The following is a 19,785-nucleotide window of genomic DNA, read 5'->3' on the forward strand; positions in this document are numbered from 1 at the left end:
ATTTAACACCTAATTCAAATAAGTAAATAATTGTTTACCTCGTTCAGGTCTGACAACAATGGTTTCTTGTGATAAGAATGAAAATCGGACACGACCTCCTCTGTGTGATTATCATTTACTCTCCCCTCATAAGAATCAAGGTTCACATACCCTTCTTAAAACAACAGCGTGGTAAGTATTTTATAAACAAAACAAGTTAATAAATACTGTACTGCACTGCTTTCCAGAATAAACGTGTTCGTGTTGTCTGACGATTCGCCAAAAACATAATTCAGCTTGAACCAAGACATCGCTAATTGTTTGAATCGTTTGATTGTTTGTCGAAAGAAAGAAATAACAAAGAATGGATTCTCATCTTCCTCCTCGTCGTTTATAAAGGTAGAATGCAACCAACATTTTTCAGAGTCCTATACGACTCGCAAAGCCCTACACGAGTCGTATAGGGTTGATGTATCATCACATACATCATTTTCTATCATTACTGAAAGATATCGTAATACCTCGTACCATATATGAATCGTATAACTATATACGACCCATATAAAAGGGTGTCAAATTAAAGGGACAGAGATAAGATAATACGACCTTTTAAGGCATGTTTGGCTAAGCTTTTTAAAACAACTTATTGACATAGGGGGCGTTTGGGGTTGAGTTTTGAAAATAGATTATGCGTTTTGAATAATCAGAATCAGATAATTTACTGTAACAAAACGTGATGTTGAAAGATAGTGTTTGGATTTAATTATGTTGCTTGATATCACAATAATCAGATAATCAATTATTTGGGTGTTTGGAAAATATATATTTAAAAAACTAAACAAGTGAAAATCCTTTTCTAAATGCAAATAATCAGTTTTTGGAAAATTGCGTTTTGTTGCAGTAGGGGAGAGCTGCTTTTGGAAAACTGCGTTTTGTAACTTTCTAAACGCAAATAATCATTTTTTTTTTTTAATTTTTTTACCCAAACACTCAAAACTAATTATTTACAATTTCAAAACTCAATAATCTAAAAATCTCCTTCAAAACTCAACCTTAAACACCCTCTTATTGGTTTTTTTCAAAAAGCCAATAAGTCAAAATAATGTTTGGATAAAAGAAAATGACTTTTTAAAATAGCTTTTTGGCTAAGGTGGAAAAATTATTTTAAAAAAACCAAAATATTCTGACTTTTCAAAACATTATGATTTATTGATTTTTCTCACCATATAAATTAATCCAAATACTTTTTTAAAAAATAATTTTTATCCCTTTAACAAAAAGACTTAAAAACTACTTTTCAAAAAGTTATTCAAAACTTAGCCAAGCATGCCTTAAAATGAAAGAAGGAAGCGGGAACAAGGAGAAAGGGCCCACTCAGGGCATGTTTGGCTTAGCTTATTTTCAACTTTTGAAAAGTCCTTTTGGCCAAAATAAGCCAGGAATTCCTGACTTTTGGCAAATCCCTCTCACAAACAAAGAAAAGCCAAACACTTTCAAAAGGAATTCCTGACTTTTGCCCTTCAAAAGTCCTTTTACCCTCAAAATAAGGAACCCCAAACACCCTCTCAGCCCCAATCGGCACCCACCAAACAGCCGACGACCGACTCGCCGTACCGCACCCTTCGAGATTTTCCGGCTGATCCCCGGCACCTCCGATACACACTACATGTCTGCATCTTGGTGTTCACCTCCTCACAGCTACCAGTTACGGTGCGTATTCACCTCCTCCGATCTGCTCTCTAGCATAGCGTTAAGGTAAAACTTAACCCCTCTTTTAATAATCAAATAGCCCACCGAAAAACTTGTATTTTATTCACTTTTAGTAAAATAATGATAATTGATCAAGTGGATAATTATAATGGTGAAAACGCGTAATCAACAAGGGTTAGGTAGGTATACATCTTTGTATTTTAATCGAACAGGAATCTTTTGTTCCTAACCCCATCATAAGGTTTTCCAAACAATTGTCTTAGATTATAAATTTTTATCAGTTCATATAACTTCCCTGATAAAGATTTCATTTTCTTCAATTCTTCAAGCATAAATTGATCGATGGCATCTACTTCAGCTTCATCCATTCAAAAGAGCTTCAAGTATGATGTCTTTTTGAGCTTCCGGGGTGAAGACACACGTAAGACCTTTGTTGATCATCTCTATCATGCTCTTGTCAATAAAGGCATTAGAACTTACAAAGATGATGAAAGAATCGAGAAAGGGGAGAGGATCAGTGATGAGCTCATCAGATGCATTGAAGATTCTAGATTTCACATAATTGTTTTCTCCAAGAACTATGCATCTTCATCATGGTGCTTAGACGAGCTCGTACATATCATCGAGAACCAGGAGAAGATGGTCCAGCAGAGTGCTTATCCGATCTTCTATGATGTGGAACCCACCGAAGTTCGCAACCAAACTGGGGCGGTTGGAAAAGCCTTTGCTAAACATGAAAAGGGCCGTTGGGGCTTCTGGTACCGGATCTTGTTATTCCTTGATCGGTTCACAAGGCTCTTAGAGCTGGTAACATCTTTATCACTGTGTTTTTTTTTTACTTCTGCGAACGATTTGTGTAGATACTAAGAAAGTTTTGCCTTTTGGGATACAGGAAAAGGAAGGGGATGTTGAAAGATGGAGAAATGCTCTGAAAGAAGCAGCCGGCCTGGCTGGGATGGAGTTGAAGAACACTGTTGATGGGTATTTCCTCACTTTTGTTTCTTGCTAATTCGTGAAGAATATGGACATCCATGTCATCTTATGTTTGAGTATCACTATGTTATTTACCTCATGAATTATTCTAGTTATAGATCTAAAATTAACTATTCAAGTGGAATTTTAAGTAAGATAATTGAATCTTCTTTAATACGCAGGCATGAAGCTATGTTCATCCGAAAACTTGTTGAAGAGATCTCACTAAAGCTACGTTTCATCCATTTTAGCTTTGATGAGAACTTGGTAGGCATGGAGGCCCGGGTAAAGAGTGTAGTTTCATCTTTAGAACTTGATTCTGATGATGTGCGAATGATAGGGATCAAGGGAATAGGAGGTGGTGGAAAGACGACTTTGGCTAGAGCTGTTTTTAGTCATATGTCCATTTGGTTCGAAGGTAAAAGCTTTGTTGAGAATGTCAGAGAAGTTTCAAAAGGCTCTTTGTCTGGTTTAATGGAATTGCAAAAACAGATCCTTAAAGATGTGTTAGGTGATAAAAGCATTGATGTAACAAGTGTTTATGAAGGGAAAATTATGATGAAAAAAATGATGGGTAGTAGAAAGGTACTTATTGTTCTTGATGATGTGGATGACATCAATCAGCTTGAGGCGTTAGCAGGTGACCATAATTGGTTTAAGTCGGGAAGTAGAATCATCATCACAACAAGAGATGAGCAAGTGTTGAAGGCACACCAAGTGAACTTTATTCATGATGTCAATCTGTTATCAGATGAAGAAGCAATTTGCCTTTTTAGTAGGTGTGCATTTGGGAGAGAGATTCCAAATCAAGGGTATGAAGAGCTATCGGGAAAAGTTGTACAATATGCTTCCGGTCTTCCCTTAACAATCAAAGTTTTGGGTTCATTTCTTCGTGGTAGAAGTGAGCATGAATGGGTAGATACCTTAGAAAGACTAAAAACAATTCCGTTGTTGGAAATAGTGAAAAGCCTGGAACTAAGCTATGATGGTCTAGAGGCTGATTACAAGGAAATCTTTTTGGATATTGCTTGCATTCTGGAAGGTGAAACGAAGGAGAAAGCAATCAGAATACTTGAAAGCTGTGGGTTTCGTGCTCGGATTGCTCTTAGGGTTCTTCAAATGAAATCATTGATGACTATTTCTGATGTTGGTCGTTTGGTCCTGCAACACCATATAAAAGAAATGGGCATGAATATTGTTCGTCGTTTGCATCCTAATGAGCCTAGAAGACATAGCCGATTATGGATTAAAGAAGAAATTGAAGATATATTGGTTAATGAGTTGGTAAGGTTCAAGTATATTTTAAGGTGTAAAATCAACATATTTTTATTTGTTATGACAAAAGTTTCATGTCAGCCTTTTATTTTTATTTACAGGGCACAGACGGAACAAAATGTTTGAAACTGCAGGATTCAGTTCTCCATCCGGATATAATTATGAAAGGTCTTCGAACGATGCGTAAACTTAGGCTCCTTTACGTGGTTAACAGATATCAAATATATGAAATTGACGAAGTTTACCAATACTTACCAGATGCTTTACAATCTCTACATTGGCATGAATACCCATTTTGGTGTTTACCAAAAACATTTCAAGCAAATAAACTTGTTAACCTTGAAATGCCTCGTAGCAATATCACTCAACTTTGGGAAACGGGAGTAGCAAAGGTAGAATAATGCTTCATTGTTTGTTTTGCATCACGCATTATAATCCTATCTTTTTCATTACACTAATATATTCATCGTATTTTTTTCTTATAATAGGTTCTAGAGAAGCTCAGATTCTTGGACCTCACTTTTTCAAAGTTGAGAACCTTTGATCTTACGTGTGCTCCACGTCTTGAGAGGTTAGATCTCAGAGGATGTGCTGACTTTGTGGAACTGCACGTGCCTGTTGAATGTGTAAGGCTCGAATACCTTGACCTCGGTGGTTCTAAGGTGAGTAACCTTAGCCTTAGGCTGACTCCACATCTCAAGATATTAGATCTTAGAGGATGTAATGAATTTGTAGAACTCCACATGTCTATTGAATGTCCACAGCTCAAACACCTGGACCTTAGTGGTTCTAAGGTGAGTAACTTTAACCTTGGGATGACTCCACGTCTTGAGAGGTTAGATCTTAAAGGTTGTGATCACTTCATAGAGCTACACATTCCTATCATATCTTCAAACCTCAAATACCTTGACCTCGGTGGTTCTAAGGTGAGTAAACTTAACCTTGGGATGACTCCAGATCTTGAGATGTTAGATCTTAAAGGTTGTGATCACTTCGTAGAACTGCAAATACCTGATGTATGTCTAACCCTCAAATACCTTGACCTCAGTGGTTCTAAGGTGAGTAACCTTAACCTTGAGATTACTCCAAATCTTGAGAGGTTAGATCTTAGAGGATGTAATGAATTTGTAGAACTTCACATTCCTACGGAATGTCCAAAACTCAAATACCTCGACCTCGGTGGTTCTATGGTGAGTAACTTTAATGTTGGGCTAACCCCACATCTCGAAAGGCTAGATGTTAGTGGGTGTAATGACTTTGTAGAACTCCACTTTCCTGTTCAATGTCCAAAGCTCAAATACCTCGACCTTTGTGGTTCCAAGATGAGGAACCTTAACCTTAGGCATACTCCACATCTTGAGTGGTTAGATCTTAAAGGTTGCAATAACTTTGTAGAACTCCATGCACCTGTTGAATGTCCACAACTCAAATACCTCGACCTTGGTGGTTCTAAGATGAGGAACCTTAGCCTTGGGCTTATTACACATCTCGAGAGGTTAGATCTTAAAGGCTGTGATCACTTCGTAGAACTCCACATGCCTATTGAATGTCGACAACTCAAATACCTCGAGCTCAGTGGTTCTAAAGTGAGTACTCTTAACCTTGGGCGAATTCCGCATCTAGAGAGGTTAGATCTTAAAGGATGTACTGACTTTGTAGACCTACATATGCCAGTTGAATGTCTACAACTTGTATACCTCGACCTCAGTGGTTCTAAGGTAAGTAATCTTAACCTTAGGCGGATTCCCCGTCTTGAGAGGTTAGATCTTAGGGGATGTGGGGACTTTGTAGAGCTCCACATGCCTGTTGAATGTTCACAGCTCAAATACCTCGACCTTGGTGGTTCTAAGGTGAGTCACCTTAACCTTGGGCCTGCTCTACATCTTGAGATCTTAGATCTTAGAAGATGTAGTGACTTCGTAGAACTTCACATGCCAATTGAATGTCCAAAACTCAAATACCTCGACCTCGGTGGTTCTAAGATGACTAACCTTAACCTTGGGTTGACTCCATATCTCGAGAGGTTAGATCTTGGAGCTTGTACTGACTTTATAGAACTCCACATGCCTGTTGAATGTCCACAACTCAAATACCTTGACCTCAATGGTTCTAAGGTGAGTAACCTTAACCTTGGGTTGACTCCAAATCTTGAGAGGTTAGATCTTAGAGGATGTAATGACTTTGTAGAACTTCACATGCCTGTCGAATGTTCAAAGCTCAAATACCTCGACATCAATGGTTGTATGTTGAGAAACCTTGACCTTGGATTGACTCCTCATCTCGAGAGGTTAGATCTAAAAGGGTGTAATGACTTAGTAAACTTTTGCATGTCTGATGAATGTCCAAAGCTCAAATACCTCAACCTCAGTGGGTCTAAGGTGAGTAACCTTAGCCTTGGGTTGACTCCACAGCTTGAGAGGTTAGATCTTAAAGGATGTAATGACTTTGTAGAACTTCACATACATGTTGAATGTTCACAGCTCAAATACATCAACCTTGGTGTTTCTAAGGTGAGTAACCTTAGCCTTGCTCTAACTCCACACCTTGTGAGGTTAGATATGAGAGGATGTAATGACTTTATAGAACTTCACATGCCCGTTGAATGTCCACAACTCAAATACCTCGACCTCAGTGGTTCTAAGGTGAGTAACCTTAACCTTGGGTTGACTCCACATCTTGAGAGGTTAGATCTTAGAGGGTGTAGTGACTTTGTAAACCTACACATGCCTATTAAATGTCCAAATCTCAAACACCTTGACCTCAGTGGTTCTAAGGTGACTAACCTTAACCTTGGGCTGGCTCCACATCTCGAGAGGTTAGATCTTAGAGGGTGTGATGAATTTATAGAACTACATGTGCCTGTTGAATGTCTAAAGCTTAAATACTTGGACCTCAATGGTTCTATGCTGATAAATCTTGACATTAGGTTGACTCCACATCTCGAGAGGTTAAGTCTTAGAGGGTGTAATGACTTTGTAAAACTGCACATGCCTATTAAATGCCCAAAGCTCAAATACCTTGATCTCAGTGGTTCTAAAGTGAATAACCTTAACCTTGGGCCGACTCTACATCTAGAGTGGTTAGATCTTAGAGGGTGTAATGACTTCGCAAAGTTGCACATGCCTGTTGAATGTCCAAAGCTCAAATACCTCGACCTTGGTAGTTCTAAGGTGAGTAACCTTAACCTTGGGCTGACTCCACATCTCGAAAGGTTAAATCTTAGAGGGTGCAATGACTTTGTAGAACTGAACATGCCTATTGAATGCCCAAAGCTCAAATACCTCGATCTTAGTGGTTCTATGTTGAGTAACATTAACCTTAAGATGGCTCCATATCTCGAGGAGTTACGACTTGTAAAGTGCAACCACTTTGTAGAACTCCACATGCCCGTTAAAAGTCCAAAGCTCAAATACCTCAACCTCAGTGGTTCTAAGTTGAGTAAGCTTAACCTTGGGCTGACTCCAGATCTCGAGGCATTAGATCTTAGCAGATGTGAAGACTTTGTAGAACTTTGTATGCCTGTTCAATGCACCAAGCTTAAATTCCTTAAACTCAGTGGTTCTAACTTAAGTGAGTCTAACCTTTGGCTGACTCAACATCTCAAGAGGTTAGAAAGTTTGGAGGAGCTAACTTTATCAATCCAAGATATTAAGCATCTTCCAGATAGCATTTGTATGTTGAAACATCTGAAATCTTTTGAACTTAAATCTTGTTTCCTTCTCGAGAAGTTACCCGAGGATATTGACAGATTACAGTGTTTAGAGAAGCTGCACCTATCCGATATGCAATCTTTACGAGATATTCCGGATAACCTCTGCAACATGAAATGTTTGAAATATTTACATCTTCCCTACTGTATTCTACTTAAGGGATTGCCTGAGGAACTTGGACGTCTAAAAAGTTTGAAAGAGTTAAATATAGTAGGTACAGGCGTGAATTATCTTCCGTCGAGCATTTTCCAGTTGAAAGATCTGTGCATTGTATGGTCTAAGGATCGGCTTGAGTGGCATGGTTTTACATCCTTGAAAAAACTCTCAAAATACACGGCCTCTTCCTACATATATAGCTGCGAATAAGATACGCACTCACAACATGTGTCTCCTCTGGTACTGAAGTTGTGATTTCGGGTAGTTGATTAAAAAGACGTATTCTGACAGGTATTCTATTTATCATTTACTTTGATTTGATTTTTCGAGTTAGTCATAGAGTAATATTGATGGAAAGTAGCCATTTCATGTAGGCGTTAAACTGTACATAGTCGAGCATAAATCAACAAGTTCTAGCGCGCGAAGGATGTTCTTTCAAGAAACTGATGTTGAAGCACAAGTATTATTCTGTGTTAAAGCAATCGATCGAGCTCAGGTGACTTCATTGAGTTTTGGTAAGTTTAAACAGTCAATGCAAGAAACCACGTATAACTTCTTTTGTTTTTGTAATTTTAAATGTAATTTTAAGCTTGTGATCTTAGAATGTGTTTTTTTTTTTTTTAATTTCTGGTACCATACAAAAATGTGTATTGTTTATGTGTAGGGGTGCAAACGAGCTGAGCGGCTTGCGAGCTACTCGAGATCGGCTCGAGAAAAAGCTTGAAACGAGCCGAGCCGAGCTTGAGCCTAAAATAAAGCTCGTTTGTTTATCGAGCCCGAGCCTCGCATGTGAAGCTCGTTAGGCTCGTCAAGCCTTCTCGAGCCTTAGTGTAAACGAGCCGAGTCGAGCCTAACTTATTTAAACTTGTAGACAAGCCGACCCAAACCTAAAAATAAAAGTAGAGTGGATTTCTGAATTTTAATTGTGAGATAATTTCAGGCATTTATAATGGGAATTTTTCATAAGCTGTTGTGGGGTTTTTTTGAGTAAACTGCCAAAATGGTCTTTGAGGTTTGATCACTTTTGCCACTTTAGTCCAAAACTCAAACTTTTTGATTCTGGGTCCTGTGGTTTCAATTTTGTTGCCATTTTCATCTAAAATCAAAATCTGGTCAGATTTTTTCAGTTAACATCCAGTTTTTTTTGCCTTTTTTTCTCCCTTTTAACGAAGGGCAAAATGGTCTTTTAACGGTTTATTAACAAATTAAAAAATTTGACCATTTTGTCCTTCATTAAAAGGGGGGGAAACAAAAAAAAACTGGATGTTAACTAAAAAATCTGACTAGATTTTGCTTTTGGTGAAAATGACAACAAAATTGAAACCACATGGACCTGAATTCAAAAGGTTTGAGTTTTGCACTGAAGTGGCAAAAGTGACCAAACCTCAGGTACCATTCTGGCATCCTACTCGATTTTTTTTAAAGTTATTTAGAACACAAAAGCAAGCATGGTCAGTCGGGCGTCTTTGTCTCTGTGTGTCTGTATGCGTGTTAAACTCGAGTTATTTACATCTATAAAACAATTCACAAGAGTCTAGGTTGATCTCATTCTAAGTAGTTGATATTTTGATACATCTTACTAGATAAGAAAGTTAGGTGAAAAAGGATTGTTTTTCGGAAAAAGTTTTTAGCAAGTGAATTCTGTTTTTTTTTTTTTTTTTTTCAAATTCAAGTGTTATTTATTAAACATTTGTACATCGATTACTTGTTGTTTTGTGACAACTGGTTTTTATTTAAGCCTAGATATATACTAATTCCTGTTGAGCATACGTTCATAGATTATTTTAGGAAAAATTACAAGTTTTGTCCTTTATCTTTATACCACTTTTCAGGCGGTGTCCTTTTTAATGAATGTTAACAGGCGGTGTCCTTTTTAACGAATGTTAACAGGCGGTGTCCTTTACTAGGTATATTGTTGCAAGTTTAGTCCTTTACCTAGGTATTTTTAGGGCTGGCAATTGGGTACCTGTTAAGACACGATTAGACCTGTTTGACTGAAAATTACACCCTTTGATTTTTTTAATCTTTAAAATAATTAAAATTACAATGTTAGGATCTATCATTCATTCATCTTTGTACATAAAACATAAAACTGTTTTATAAACATGAGGTAGAAAGTAGTTAAACGAGTCGTAATCATGTTTGAAACTTATGTTGTGCGCGCCGTCAGAAACCTGTTAAACTTGTTAAGACACGATTTGTCAGCCTTAGGTATTTTGTTGCAAGTTTAGTCCTTTACACCCAATAATTAACAGGGTTTTTTAACTGGGTTGGGTGTAAAGGACTAAACTTGCAACAAAATACCTAGTAAAGGACACCGTCTGTCAACATTCGTTAAAAAGGACACCGCCTGAAAAGTGGTATAAAGATAAAGGACAAAACTTGTAATTTTTCCATTATTTTAACTATTAAAAGTGGTTCATTTTGGGGTTGTGGGATACTACTTCTGTGAAACTTTTTATCATGTTATGTTAAAATGCATCGATTCAAGTTGGTAAAATCGTTTATTCATCGTTACTTAGTACATTATTAGTATTTTCAGGTTATTGTGATCGTATTGTGATCGAGGAGTGTTTGAGGGACTGGAAGTGGAATTGGAGTCTTCTCTGGAGAAAACTAACTGATTGGTTTTAGTTCATATCATTTGTCATTCAGCCGCTCACATCAACCACATACATACTCAGTCGCTTATATGGTCACTTTGTATAAAGGTTTTCATCAAAGTGATATTTCCAGTTTGTTCTTGAGCGTCGATTGTGTTTCATTTGTATTTGATCATTGATCGCTTTGATGGTCTGCATTTCGTTACAAGTCTGTATCTTGTCTTGCGCAATTTGTATTTTTCATCTTCTTAATTGTTTGGGTGTAAAGGCTTTGGTTTGGGAAAATACAGTTCTGATTTATCATTTATGACATGTTATGAATTTAGTTTTAGTTTAGATATATTGTAGTTATTTGATTTTACAGTTTTTATATGTTATTTGGTGTCGTATTTCATCTTCTAGTTAATTTTTTTTAACTAATTTGTGATAAAAACGTTTCCGATGGCCAATGCTACAAAAAGTAAAACAGGTGAAGATCATGGAATACATTAAAGCACAGGTCCAGGTTCAACCCAATTAGTTGGTCACGTGGTGTGGTTAGCCATCTGTTGCTGGTTAGTATTACATCTGTTTTGACTAAGGGTCTGTTTGTTTACCTCTTAATGAGGCTCTTAATGGTTCAGACCTCTTACTGGTTCAGCACTTAATGGTTCAGACTGTTTGTTTCGTGAGCAGATGTCTGAATGATTCCGACATTTGCCTCTGAATGGTTAAGCATTATACTAAGTCTGAATGTTTAAGACCTCTAATCTGAATTTGTCTGACATTTGCCTCTAAACGGCTAAGCATTATATTGGCTCTTAATAGTCCAGACCTCTTACTGATTCAGCACTTAATGTTTCAAACCTATTATTGATTCAGCAATTAACCATTCAGAAGTCCCCTAAGAAATGGTCATCTTTTTTAGAAAGTTAACCGTTTTTATACAAGTTGTAATAAGAAACATTTTAGAGGATTCATTTATTTGGAGATAATTTTAGAGACTTTTTATGTGAAAAACTTAAATGGGCTTTGATGAATTAGTGATATTACAAAATAATTGCGGAAATGTAATTATTTAAATGGGCTCGATGGATTACTTTAGATGGGCCGAAAACTACACATTAAGTTTTCTATTTAATTTAATTAGCTTTCCACTTTTCCAGCCAAATAGAAAATGTTACACATGCTGCATGGGTCGGGTTCGGGTCGGGTATTGGTAATCCCATACCCATACCCGGTTGTAAAATCGTTTCCCATACCCGACCCAATACCCGTCGGGTATGTGTCGGGTAATTACCCGTCGGGTACCGGGTATACCCGCGGGTATCGGGTATACCCATTAGTTTGTTAAAAAATATACATTGGGATTTCCAAATACATATTTTACTATTATAATTATTATATAATTTTATTTATGCAACAACTATTATAAATTAAAATATACATTACATACATATAAGTTTTAGCATAAATTAATAATAACTTTATAATATTTATACACTTATATGTATATACTTTACAACATTTAAAATACAAATACTACTATCATCAAATACATATGCTAAAAGAAAATTTATTTTTTCAAATTATGAACATACTAAAATAAATCACTAATAGATAAGGGTTAATGGAAAATAAAAATATAGATTAAAAACTTCGGGTATATGATCGGGTATATAGTTCGGATAAACGGGTATGTGGTTTCGGGTAATCGGGTCGGGTATCACCTAATCCCATACCCGACCCATACCCGCAAAAATTTTTAAAACTAAACCCATACCCGGCCCAATACCCGTCGGGTATCGGGTATACCCGTCCCATTTGTGTCGGGTTTCGGGTATACCCGTCGGGCTCGGGTATTTTTGCCATCCCTACACATGCATGGGGCTGTAAAACAGCTAAGTCGAGCCGAGTTCGGCTCGAACTCATTTCGAGCTAGCCAGCTCGAGCTCGAATTTCAAATCGAGCTGGGATTTGAAGCTCGAGATCGACTCGATTAAAATTCGATCTAGCTTGGCTCAGTTCGATCTAGCTAGAAATAACAAAGAACCGCAAAAATTACTACTTAAAAAGCCCTAAAAATGAATCTTTTCATAGACTAAGGGCTATAATTGCAATTACATTTAACCAAATGGCTAAATATGCAAATATAAATAGTTAACTCACTTTGTACATTTTTTTTATCTTCTTTTATAGGAGAGACACTCTCTTAATATTTGTCTTCTGAGCGATGTGGGACAAAAAATGAAGAATGTAAACCTTATCGAGCTGGCTCGTTTACAACCGAGCCAATTTCGAGCCGAGCTCTTTTCGAACTTTTTTCCAGCGAGTTTCAAGCGAGCTGCGAGCTATGATTTTTTTGAACACCCCTACACATGCAAGCGAAAAATGGAAGTGAAACACCATGTAAAGATGATCCTGATTACTTGCTTGTAGCATCTAAAAGATTTGTAGGTGATTTCTTCTAAAATGGAAGTAAAACACCATGTCAAATAGAACCGTATGTTGTTATGATAGTTTCTACTTGAGTATGGGCGAAGCTTTTAATGGTCGGGAGGGGTTGACCGACCCCCGAACTTTTCGCTCAGCAGTGGAGAGTGTAGTTTTCGTATAGAAAATTTTGGGTATATACGTTTTCGACCCCCCAGTTTCATAGAAATTTTTGGGTATATGAATCGACTTTGGAGTTCCATTTTGAGTTCTGATTGTGGGTTCCATTTGAGGACCACTAAGGGTATTAACCGGACCGAAAATAACTGGTTTATTAACCAAACCGGTTAAAGAAATTAACCGGACCAGTTAAAAAATAACCGGTTAAAGTCAAAAAGTGAACTTAACCAATACAACCAGTTAACCAAACCGGTTATTAAAATTACGGGTTTGTGCACCTCTACCTTGAATAGTTGAATGCACAATAAACTCATAACCCTTTAAACATAACTTTATCAAACAATTTTTTTGTGTTACATCATTATAAAATTTACAACTCAAGAACAAGTATGACAATTCACACACTCATTCTCTCTTTTCCAAATCAGTAATCAAAGCCTCCCAAATCTCCGCAAAAACCTCAAAAATCACCTTATGATGTTCTTCCGAATTCAACGATAAAAAACACTCCACCAAATTCTCAAGCTCCTCCACTGAAAATATCTCCTTCTCCACAATCATATCCACCATTGAAGCCCGAAAATCTTCATACGGATCACTCGAATCTTTCGCCACCGCAAACCCATCCATCGCCACCACATCCGTCGCCTTCAAGTCCCTACAGCCACCTCTTTTCCCTCTAGTTTTCCGTACCGATTCAAACGAGTCGGACGAAACCGATCGCCGGGAAAACAAAGTGGTCTTACCTGTGAACAAACACAAGATCGATGGAGAATCAATTAAATATGTCCCAGTATATAGGAGACTAGACAAAAGGAATATTCATAGAATAACGGTTAGTCACCTAGGGATCACACTAACAAACTAGGATGAGCATAATTTACTTTAGTGGCGAAGTCACCGTAGCTAAAAATTCTATATAACTAATTTTCTTTTTATAAAACCGGGGAGTCGAAAACGTATAGACCTAAAAAAATTCTATACAAAATGTACATACATAACATTACTGAGCGAAAAGTTCGGGGGTCGGGCGCCCCTTCCGGCCCCTTGAAAGCTGCACCTCTGATTTACTAGAGGTGTACAAATAGTTATTCTTTTTTTAACCGGTCGAGTTATTAATCGAACCGGTTTTCTTGTGAGGGGAAAAACGGTTTTTAAAACTCGGTTTTACATGGTTGAACACGAACTGGTACTAATCGATTCGATTCAGTTAAAAACCGGTTTGGGCAAAAAAAAAAAAACAGTGTAAACCGGGTTTTTTAAACCAAATTCGGTTTTTAAACCGGTTTCAAAGATAAAGAATATTAATCAGTCTACAAACTGGCGGTTTGATTCGGGTTGAAAATGGGTTTTTTTTTCTGTTTTTGTCCTAAAACCGGTTTTTTTGTACACCTTTACTTAGTACCGGCATTGTATTGTATGGAACTCAAAACTGAACGAACAAAATTGATACATGTACCAGTATTGATTTTTAAGGTTTTCAATTTTGGAACTTGTTGATTTTACTCAGCAAATCCTACTAATAGCAAAGCTAAAGTAGTATCCCAGATATACAAGAGACACTAAACAAATATGCAAAATATTCTAGAATAATGGTGAGTCATCTAGGGATCACACTAACAAACTAGGGATGAGCATATTTACCTGAGTACCGGTACCTATATCATACAAAACTCATACCAATGAATAAAATCGGTACCTGTAGTATCGATTTCGATTCCTTTAGTTTTTTCAAAGGGATTCAAACGAATCGGAAGGGACTGATCACCAGAAAAACAGAGTGGTTTTACTAGAGAAAACATACAATTAAATAAATAAATAAAGTATTTGTTAGCTCTTTTTTGTAGAATGGAGTCAGCTACGGCCTTAATACATAAGAGACACTAGAAAAAATATAATATATTTAAAATAATGGTGAGTCAGCTACGGATCACACTAACAAACTAGGGATAACATATTTTTACCGAGCAAAGTATTGTACCGTATTAAACAGATAGTGATCAGACAAAATCAGTACTAGTATTTGTATTCATTTTTAGACTAGTGGGTATGGGGAGGCTTATCCCCATAAGGATGGACCGCTACGTCAGCGTCACGTAGGAGGGGCTTGCAGAGGATGGACCTAAGGGTGGAGGATGGGGCTCCACAACAATTAAAAAATATAAAACTTTATTTGATTTTAGAGAGAGATAGAGAGAGAGGAGAGACAAAGATGAGAGAGAGAGGGGAAGAAAGCAGCCTGTCTTCAACGTCTTCGTGCAGCCGGTTTTAACATGATGGGCCGAGGGGGGCGGTGTGGGGGACCGACGTCGGGCTTCGCGGGGCCTAAGCCGGCCTCATACCCCTTGGTCTTATAGTTGTTTTTCAGTATTTTTACACTGCCGTTACCATACAACCATAATCGATGATATTCAATTTATAATTTTACTCATTTCTAGTATAGGTACTTTTCGGTAAAATAAAAAAAAAAAAAAGTTACGGTACCGATCTCACCATGTAACAAACCACTAACATTTGTTTAGCTACTGCTATTGTGTAATTTCCTACTTTTGCTAATTTATTTGAATTTTGTTAAAAAAAAAAAAAAAAAAAAAAAAAAACTTTAATTTTGTAACATTACCGTCACTTTGATCATCTTCTTCACTACTCCACCAATTATAATAATAATTATCCGTAATCGACGAAAACGTTGGATTATTTCTTCTTCTCCGGCACTGGAGCTTCTTTCTCCGGTCTCTTTTTGAAATTTTCTCTTGTGGAATCCGGCAAACTGTGTTCGCCGGAAACAGAGGTGTCGCCGGAGATTTAAGCCGGGAAAGATGGGGTTTTGGTTTACATGAAGAAAGTGGTTGAGGTTTTGGTGAGAAAAGTTCAATGAGACGGCGGTTGTTTTGGGTTTTTCCGGCGAATGAGCGGTGGTCGGAGACGTCGTTAGTGTTTTTGGGGCGGCAGGAGTTGAAGGTTGATTGGATAATTTTGGAGAGTTTTGATTTGATGGGAGTTTCCATTTTTGGAGTGTGTGAAAGTGGGGAAGAGGGGGGTATGGGTTGGAGTTGTATAGTTTAAATATTGAAGAAGAAAATGTTTTTTTAACAAATTAAAAAAGACTTATGGATATTATATAAGTTATATGGTTTTATAAAATCTTCACTAGATTAGATTTTTATGGTTTACTGGTTATCATCCTTATATTTCTAAAATTAATCCAATTGATTTTTTTTTAACGGCAAGGAACGATGTGTCAACCACTGTGACACCGGGCGTTGTGGCCAAGGTCGACTACTCGACCGCCGTCAGCCCCATTGGCTCTCCCAGATGCGCGGAAACCCCACCTCCACCCGCCCGAACGCACGACAGAGGAATAATCGGTAAAACCTCGCCTCTCATCCAAGACGAACCGGCGCCACCCGTATTCGCCCTTCACCTGGATGCCGCAGAAAATAATGGAGAGAGTGAAAGTCAAACCTGGGTCACAAGAAACACCAAGTCTTTCCCCAACCACTCCACCGCTATCTCATTGACAAGTATTCCAATTGATTTAATAATCAACCCGATAATATTGATGTGATTTCATTCGATGGTATATGTTCATATAGTGCAGCGAATCTTATGGTATGCATCCGTATGCGAGAGTTATATGTTTGTATATCATATCATATCAGTATGTTTGTACATGGGCGACTCTAAGGGTTGGTGGGGAGGACCACCGTTCAGGGCCCGATATTTCGAATGGCACGTTATTTAAAAAAACCGGATATGTATATGTAAAAAAATTTAATAGGGTATATTCATTCAAACACCAACATAGACCCACTTACAAAACTATTCTTATGGTTTAGATTAGTTACTAACGCATTGGCATTAGGTTTAGACCTTTAGTGAGCCAAATACCCAATTTCGTTAAAACCTAAGGGCACGTTTTTTCGAGCTTGAACAGGGTACACGAATTCTTAGGGCCGACCCTGTATTTGTATATGATATGGAATGGAATGACAGATATAACAACTTGAAAAGATAACATATGTAACAATGTTTGAATGTTTTATACTTCAAATATCTCTAGGAACTTAATAGACATGATCATTTTATCACATTTATAACTAAGACACAAGTACAGAAAGTGACACGAGTTACACATAAAAATTGATTTGGTTTAAGGTTTCTTCGAATTATATGATTTCTTTGAGTAAAATTTACCTTAGACGATAATCAAAATCACACACACAAATTTAGGGTTCTTAAAATGATTTTATATATCTATGTCGACTTCACTATAGATGGTTGTCGTCGCCCATCGTTGAGGGTAGGTTTGGCAATGAGAACAGATATTTTTACTAAAATCCAGTTACGACAATTTCTAGTATGACTCGAAATATTAGAACAGATAATCATGTTTTGAGCAGGCTGATGTAACTCATTTACTAAATGGGTCGATATGATGGAACCAAATTAATAACATGTTTAACTCGTACATGACCCGTTTAATAAATGGGTTGGTATGTTAACATTTTTAAGTTTAAGGATTTTTTTTTTTTTAATTCCTAATTGGATATTACAAGGGTTGCTTAAAAAGAGTTAGCATTTAAGTTTTTTACTTCGATTTTTAAATGTTCTCAAACTATGGCTTTATATAAGTACACTCATTTTTCTCTAACTATTCGTTTATCTATACTCCCAACCTGTTCATTTAATTCTTCAAATCTCAACCAAAATATATACACTCAACTCAAATTTATTGATTGGAAATGATACGTAAAATAAAACAAAAACAATAAAAAGGATACCAATTTGAAAAAATATTCATTTGATTTGGAGCTAGTTGTTAAAATGTTAAAGGTTACTAGGGATTACTCATATTTGTAACTAAACATTAAACAGGTCTATATAAAACACATCACGACTTTAATGTGTCTAGGTTAAGGTTGATGCATGATGTCTTTCCAACAAATACATCTATGAGTCTTGTTCATATTCACTAATTTAACATGTCAACCAATCAACTCGAAATCTTAACATGTCAACCAATCAACTCGAAATCTTTGGACTCGCTAACCTGTTAACCTAACATGATTATACCCTTACCAAAAGTCCAAAACCATCCAATATGCAGATTTTAAAACATAAATGTATTTATATGCTTTTTAAATATTTAATTAAAGATAATAGGGTATTGAAACAACTCTAAGTGTCACTTAAATATTACATTTTTTTATTTTAAACGTATAAACGAAACTTGTATGAAAGTTATAAACTATATGTTTTTTTCACACTTAGGGTTATACAATGACATAAATGCCTATGAATCTATTATAGAAATCACAAAGTATTAATAGATTCTAAAATTATAGATGAGTATATTCATGCACTTTTGTTGTTGTTTTCTATTTTGTAGTTGATACAAAAAAAATTCTAGGATATATTGGTATTTTATAATATTTCAATAGGAAAACTTATAGGAATCAATAAAATGATCTATGTCACCTCTAACGTTGTTTAATTATATAAATAGTTTCAACTAAAACTTCTAAATACTTCGATGAAACTGTATGCATTATTGCATTATCCCTGAATTAAAAGGGGTCATAATAATTACATACTAATAAAAAGAATAATAATGTTTATTTTATTCATTTATGCTGTATTAAAACGTTTGTTGAACTTGCTTTGTTGATTCTTCCATCTGAATTATTTGTCCATATTTTATTTTAACAATTTTGTAAAAAGAACGTACTTTAACCAAGCTGTATATAGTGCATCAACACTTGTACATCCAGATAGAAAGGGGTCGAATTGTCAGTTATTTATTCAGCTAATATTTAAAAATCATCTTGTGATTTTCATGGGTCTTTTTGTTATGGATATATCTTGGTCATTTTGCATGAATCTAACATAATTAATAAGACATATGGTAATTATTAAAAAAATACATTAAAATTTTAATATAAATAATACACAATATCAATAAAAAAATCTTTAGATTGTGTTTTAAGACACATATTTGTGATTTAAAAATCATACAAAATCACTTTAAAGCACAACTTGAATAATTGCTCATACAACTTTACGTACACATGATTGAGAATTAGATTATATTTTATTGTATATTTTTTTTATTTTATGCGAGTATTACAGGAACAATTTATTATTGATAATACTCTTCTTTGTAGTGATAAATTTTTAAAAAAAAATGTTAATTATTATGTAAAATGATTATATGATAATTTGGAAGTTAAACCATAAGTTAGTTTTATAAAACTCTATAACTAATATATGTATAAAGTGATTCAGAGTGAATATTTAGGGATATTATTGTTGTTGTTAATAATTAACGATATTATTTTTATTAATAATAGAATATGACAAAAATATAAATGAATAGCGTAAAAAGCATGAGAGTACGAACACTTATACTTCCGATTTGGTAATGGTTACCTTAAATTCATCGACTAATGTTTGTATTAAAAACCACACAAGTATACTTTAGGAATTATTAGAGCATCTACAATGGGTTTTGTCGGCTCTTACTGACACCAACATTGAGAAGAGAAGACCGAAGTGGATGAGAGACAAAAAACAATGTTGGTTTCCTACTGTATAATTTATGAATTGAATGAATACAGAAGAATAGGAAACAAAATATATAGGCCTAAACAAGGACCTAAGAATAAATACAATTTACATACAAGGACACCTTAAAGATAAGAGTTATCTAATATCCCCCCTCAAGCGAAACGGTGGTGGACCAATACGAAGTAGCTGACGAAAATTGACGAATTGCGGTTTCGGAA

General features: G+C 36.0%; 2 protein-coding genes across 4 annotated transcripts; one reads left to right on the plus strand and one right to left on the minus strand.

Annotated features, from left to right (window-relative positions):
* The first annotated feature begins 1,513 nt into the window (after nt 1-1,513).
* Nucleotides 1,514-10,799, plus strand: LOC110877161 (disease resistance protein RPV1). Of its 3 annotated transcripts, none has more exons than XM_022125331.2 (8): nt 1,514-1,734; nt 2,019-2,496; nt 2,582-2,670; nt 2,844-3,945; nt 4,038-4,328; nt 4,425-8,093; nt 8,177-8,317; nt 10,336-10,799. In XM_022125331.2, the coding sequence occupies exons 2-6, from the start codon at nt 2,032-2,034 to the stop codon at nt 8,010-8,012; spliced, it is 5,535 nt and encodes a 1,844-aa protein (XP_021981023.1). In that variant the 5' UTR covers nt 1,514-1,734; nt 2,019-2,031; the 3' UTR covers nt 8,013-8,093; nt 8,177-8,317; nt 10,336-10,799. The 3 variants fall into 3 exon arrangements, with proteins under 3 accessions (XP_021981023.1, XP_021981020.1, XP_021981022.1); XM_022125328.2 differs by having other exon boundaries at nt 10,345-10,799; XM_022125330.2 differs by having other exon boundaries at nt 1,514-1,689; nt 10,345-10,799.
* A 2,496-nt stretch (nt 10,800-13,295) lies between these two features.
* On the minus strand, nt 13,296-16,053 carry LOC110877160 (transcription repressor OFP8). The gene is made up of 2 exons (XM_022125327.2): nt 15,618-16,053; nt 13,296-13,743 (listed from the first exon to the last, which is right to left on the minus strand). The coding sequence occupies exons 1-2, from the start codon at nt 16,003-16,005 to the stop codon at nt 13,403-13,405; spliced, it is 729 nt and encodes a 242-aa protein (XP_021981019.1). The 5' UTR covers nt 16,006-16,053; the 3' UTR covers nt 13,296-13,402.
* Nucleotides 16,054-19,785: the final 3,732 nt, after the last annotated feature.

The sequence above is a fragment of the Helianthus annuus genome, chromosome 9 (genome assembly GCF_002127325.2).
Source record: "Helianthus annuus cultivar XRQ/B chromosome 9, HanXRQr2.0-SUNRISE, whole genome shotgun sequence".
Lineage (NCBI taxonomy): Eukaryota > Viridiplantae > Streptophyta > Magnoliopsida > Asterales > Asteraceae > Helianthus > Helianthus annuus.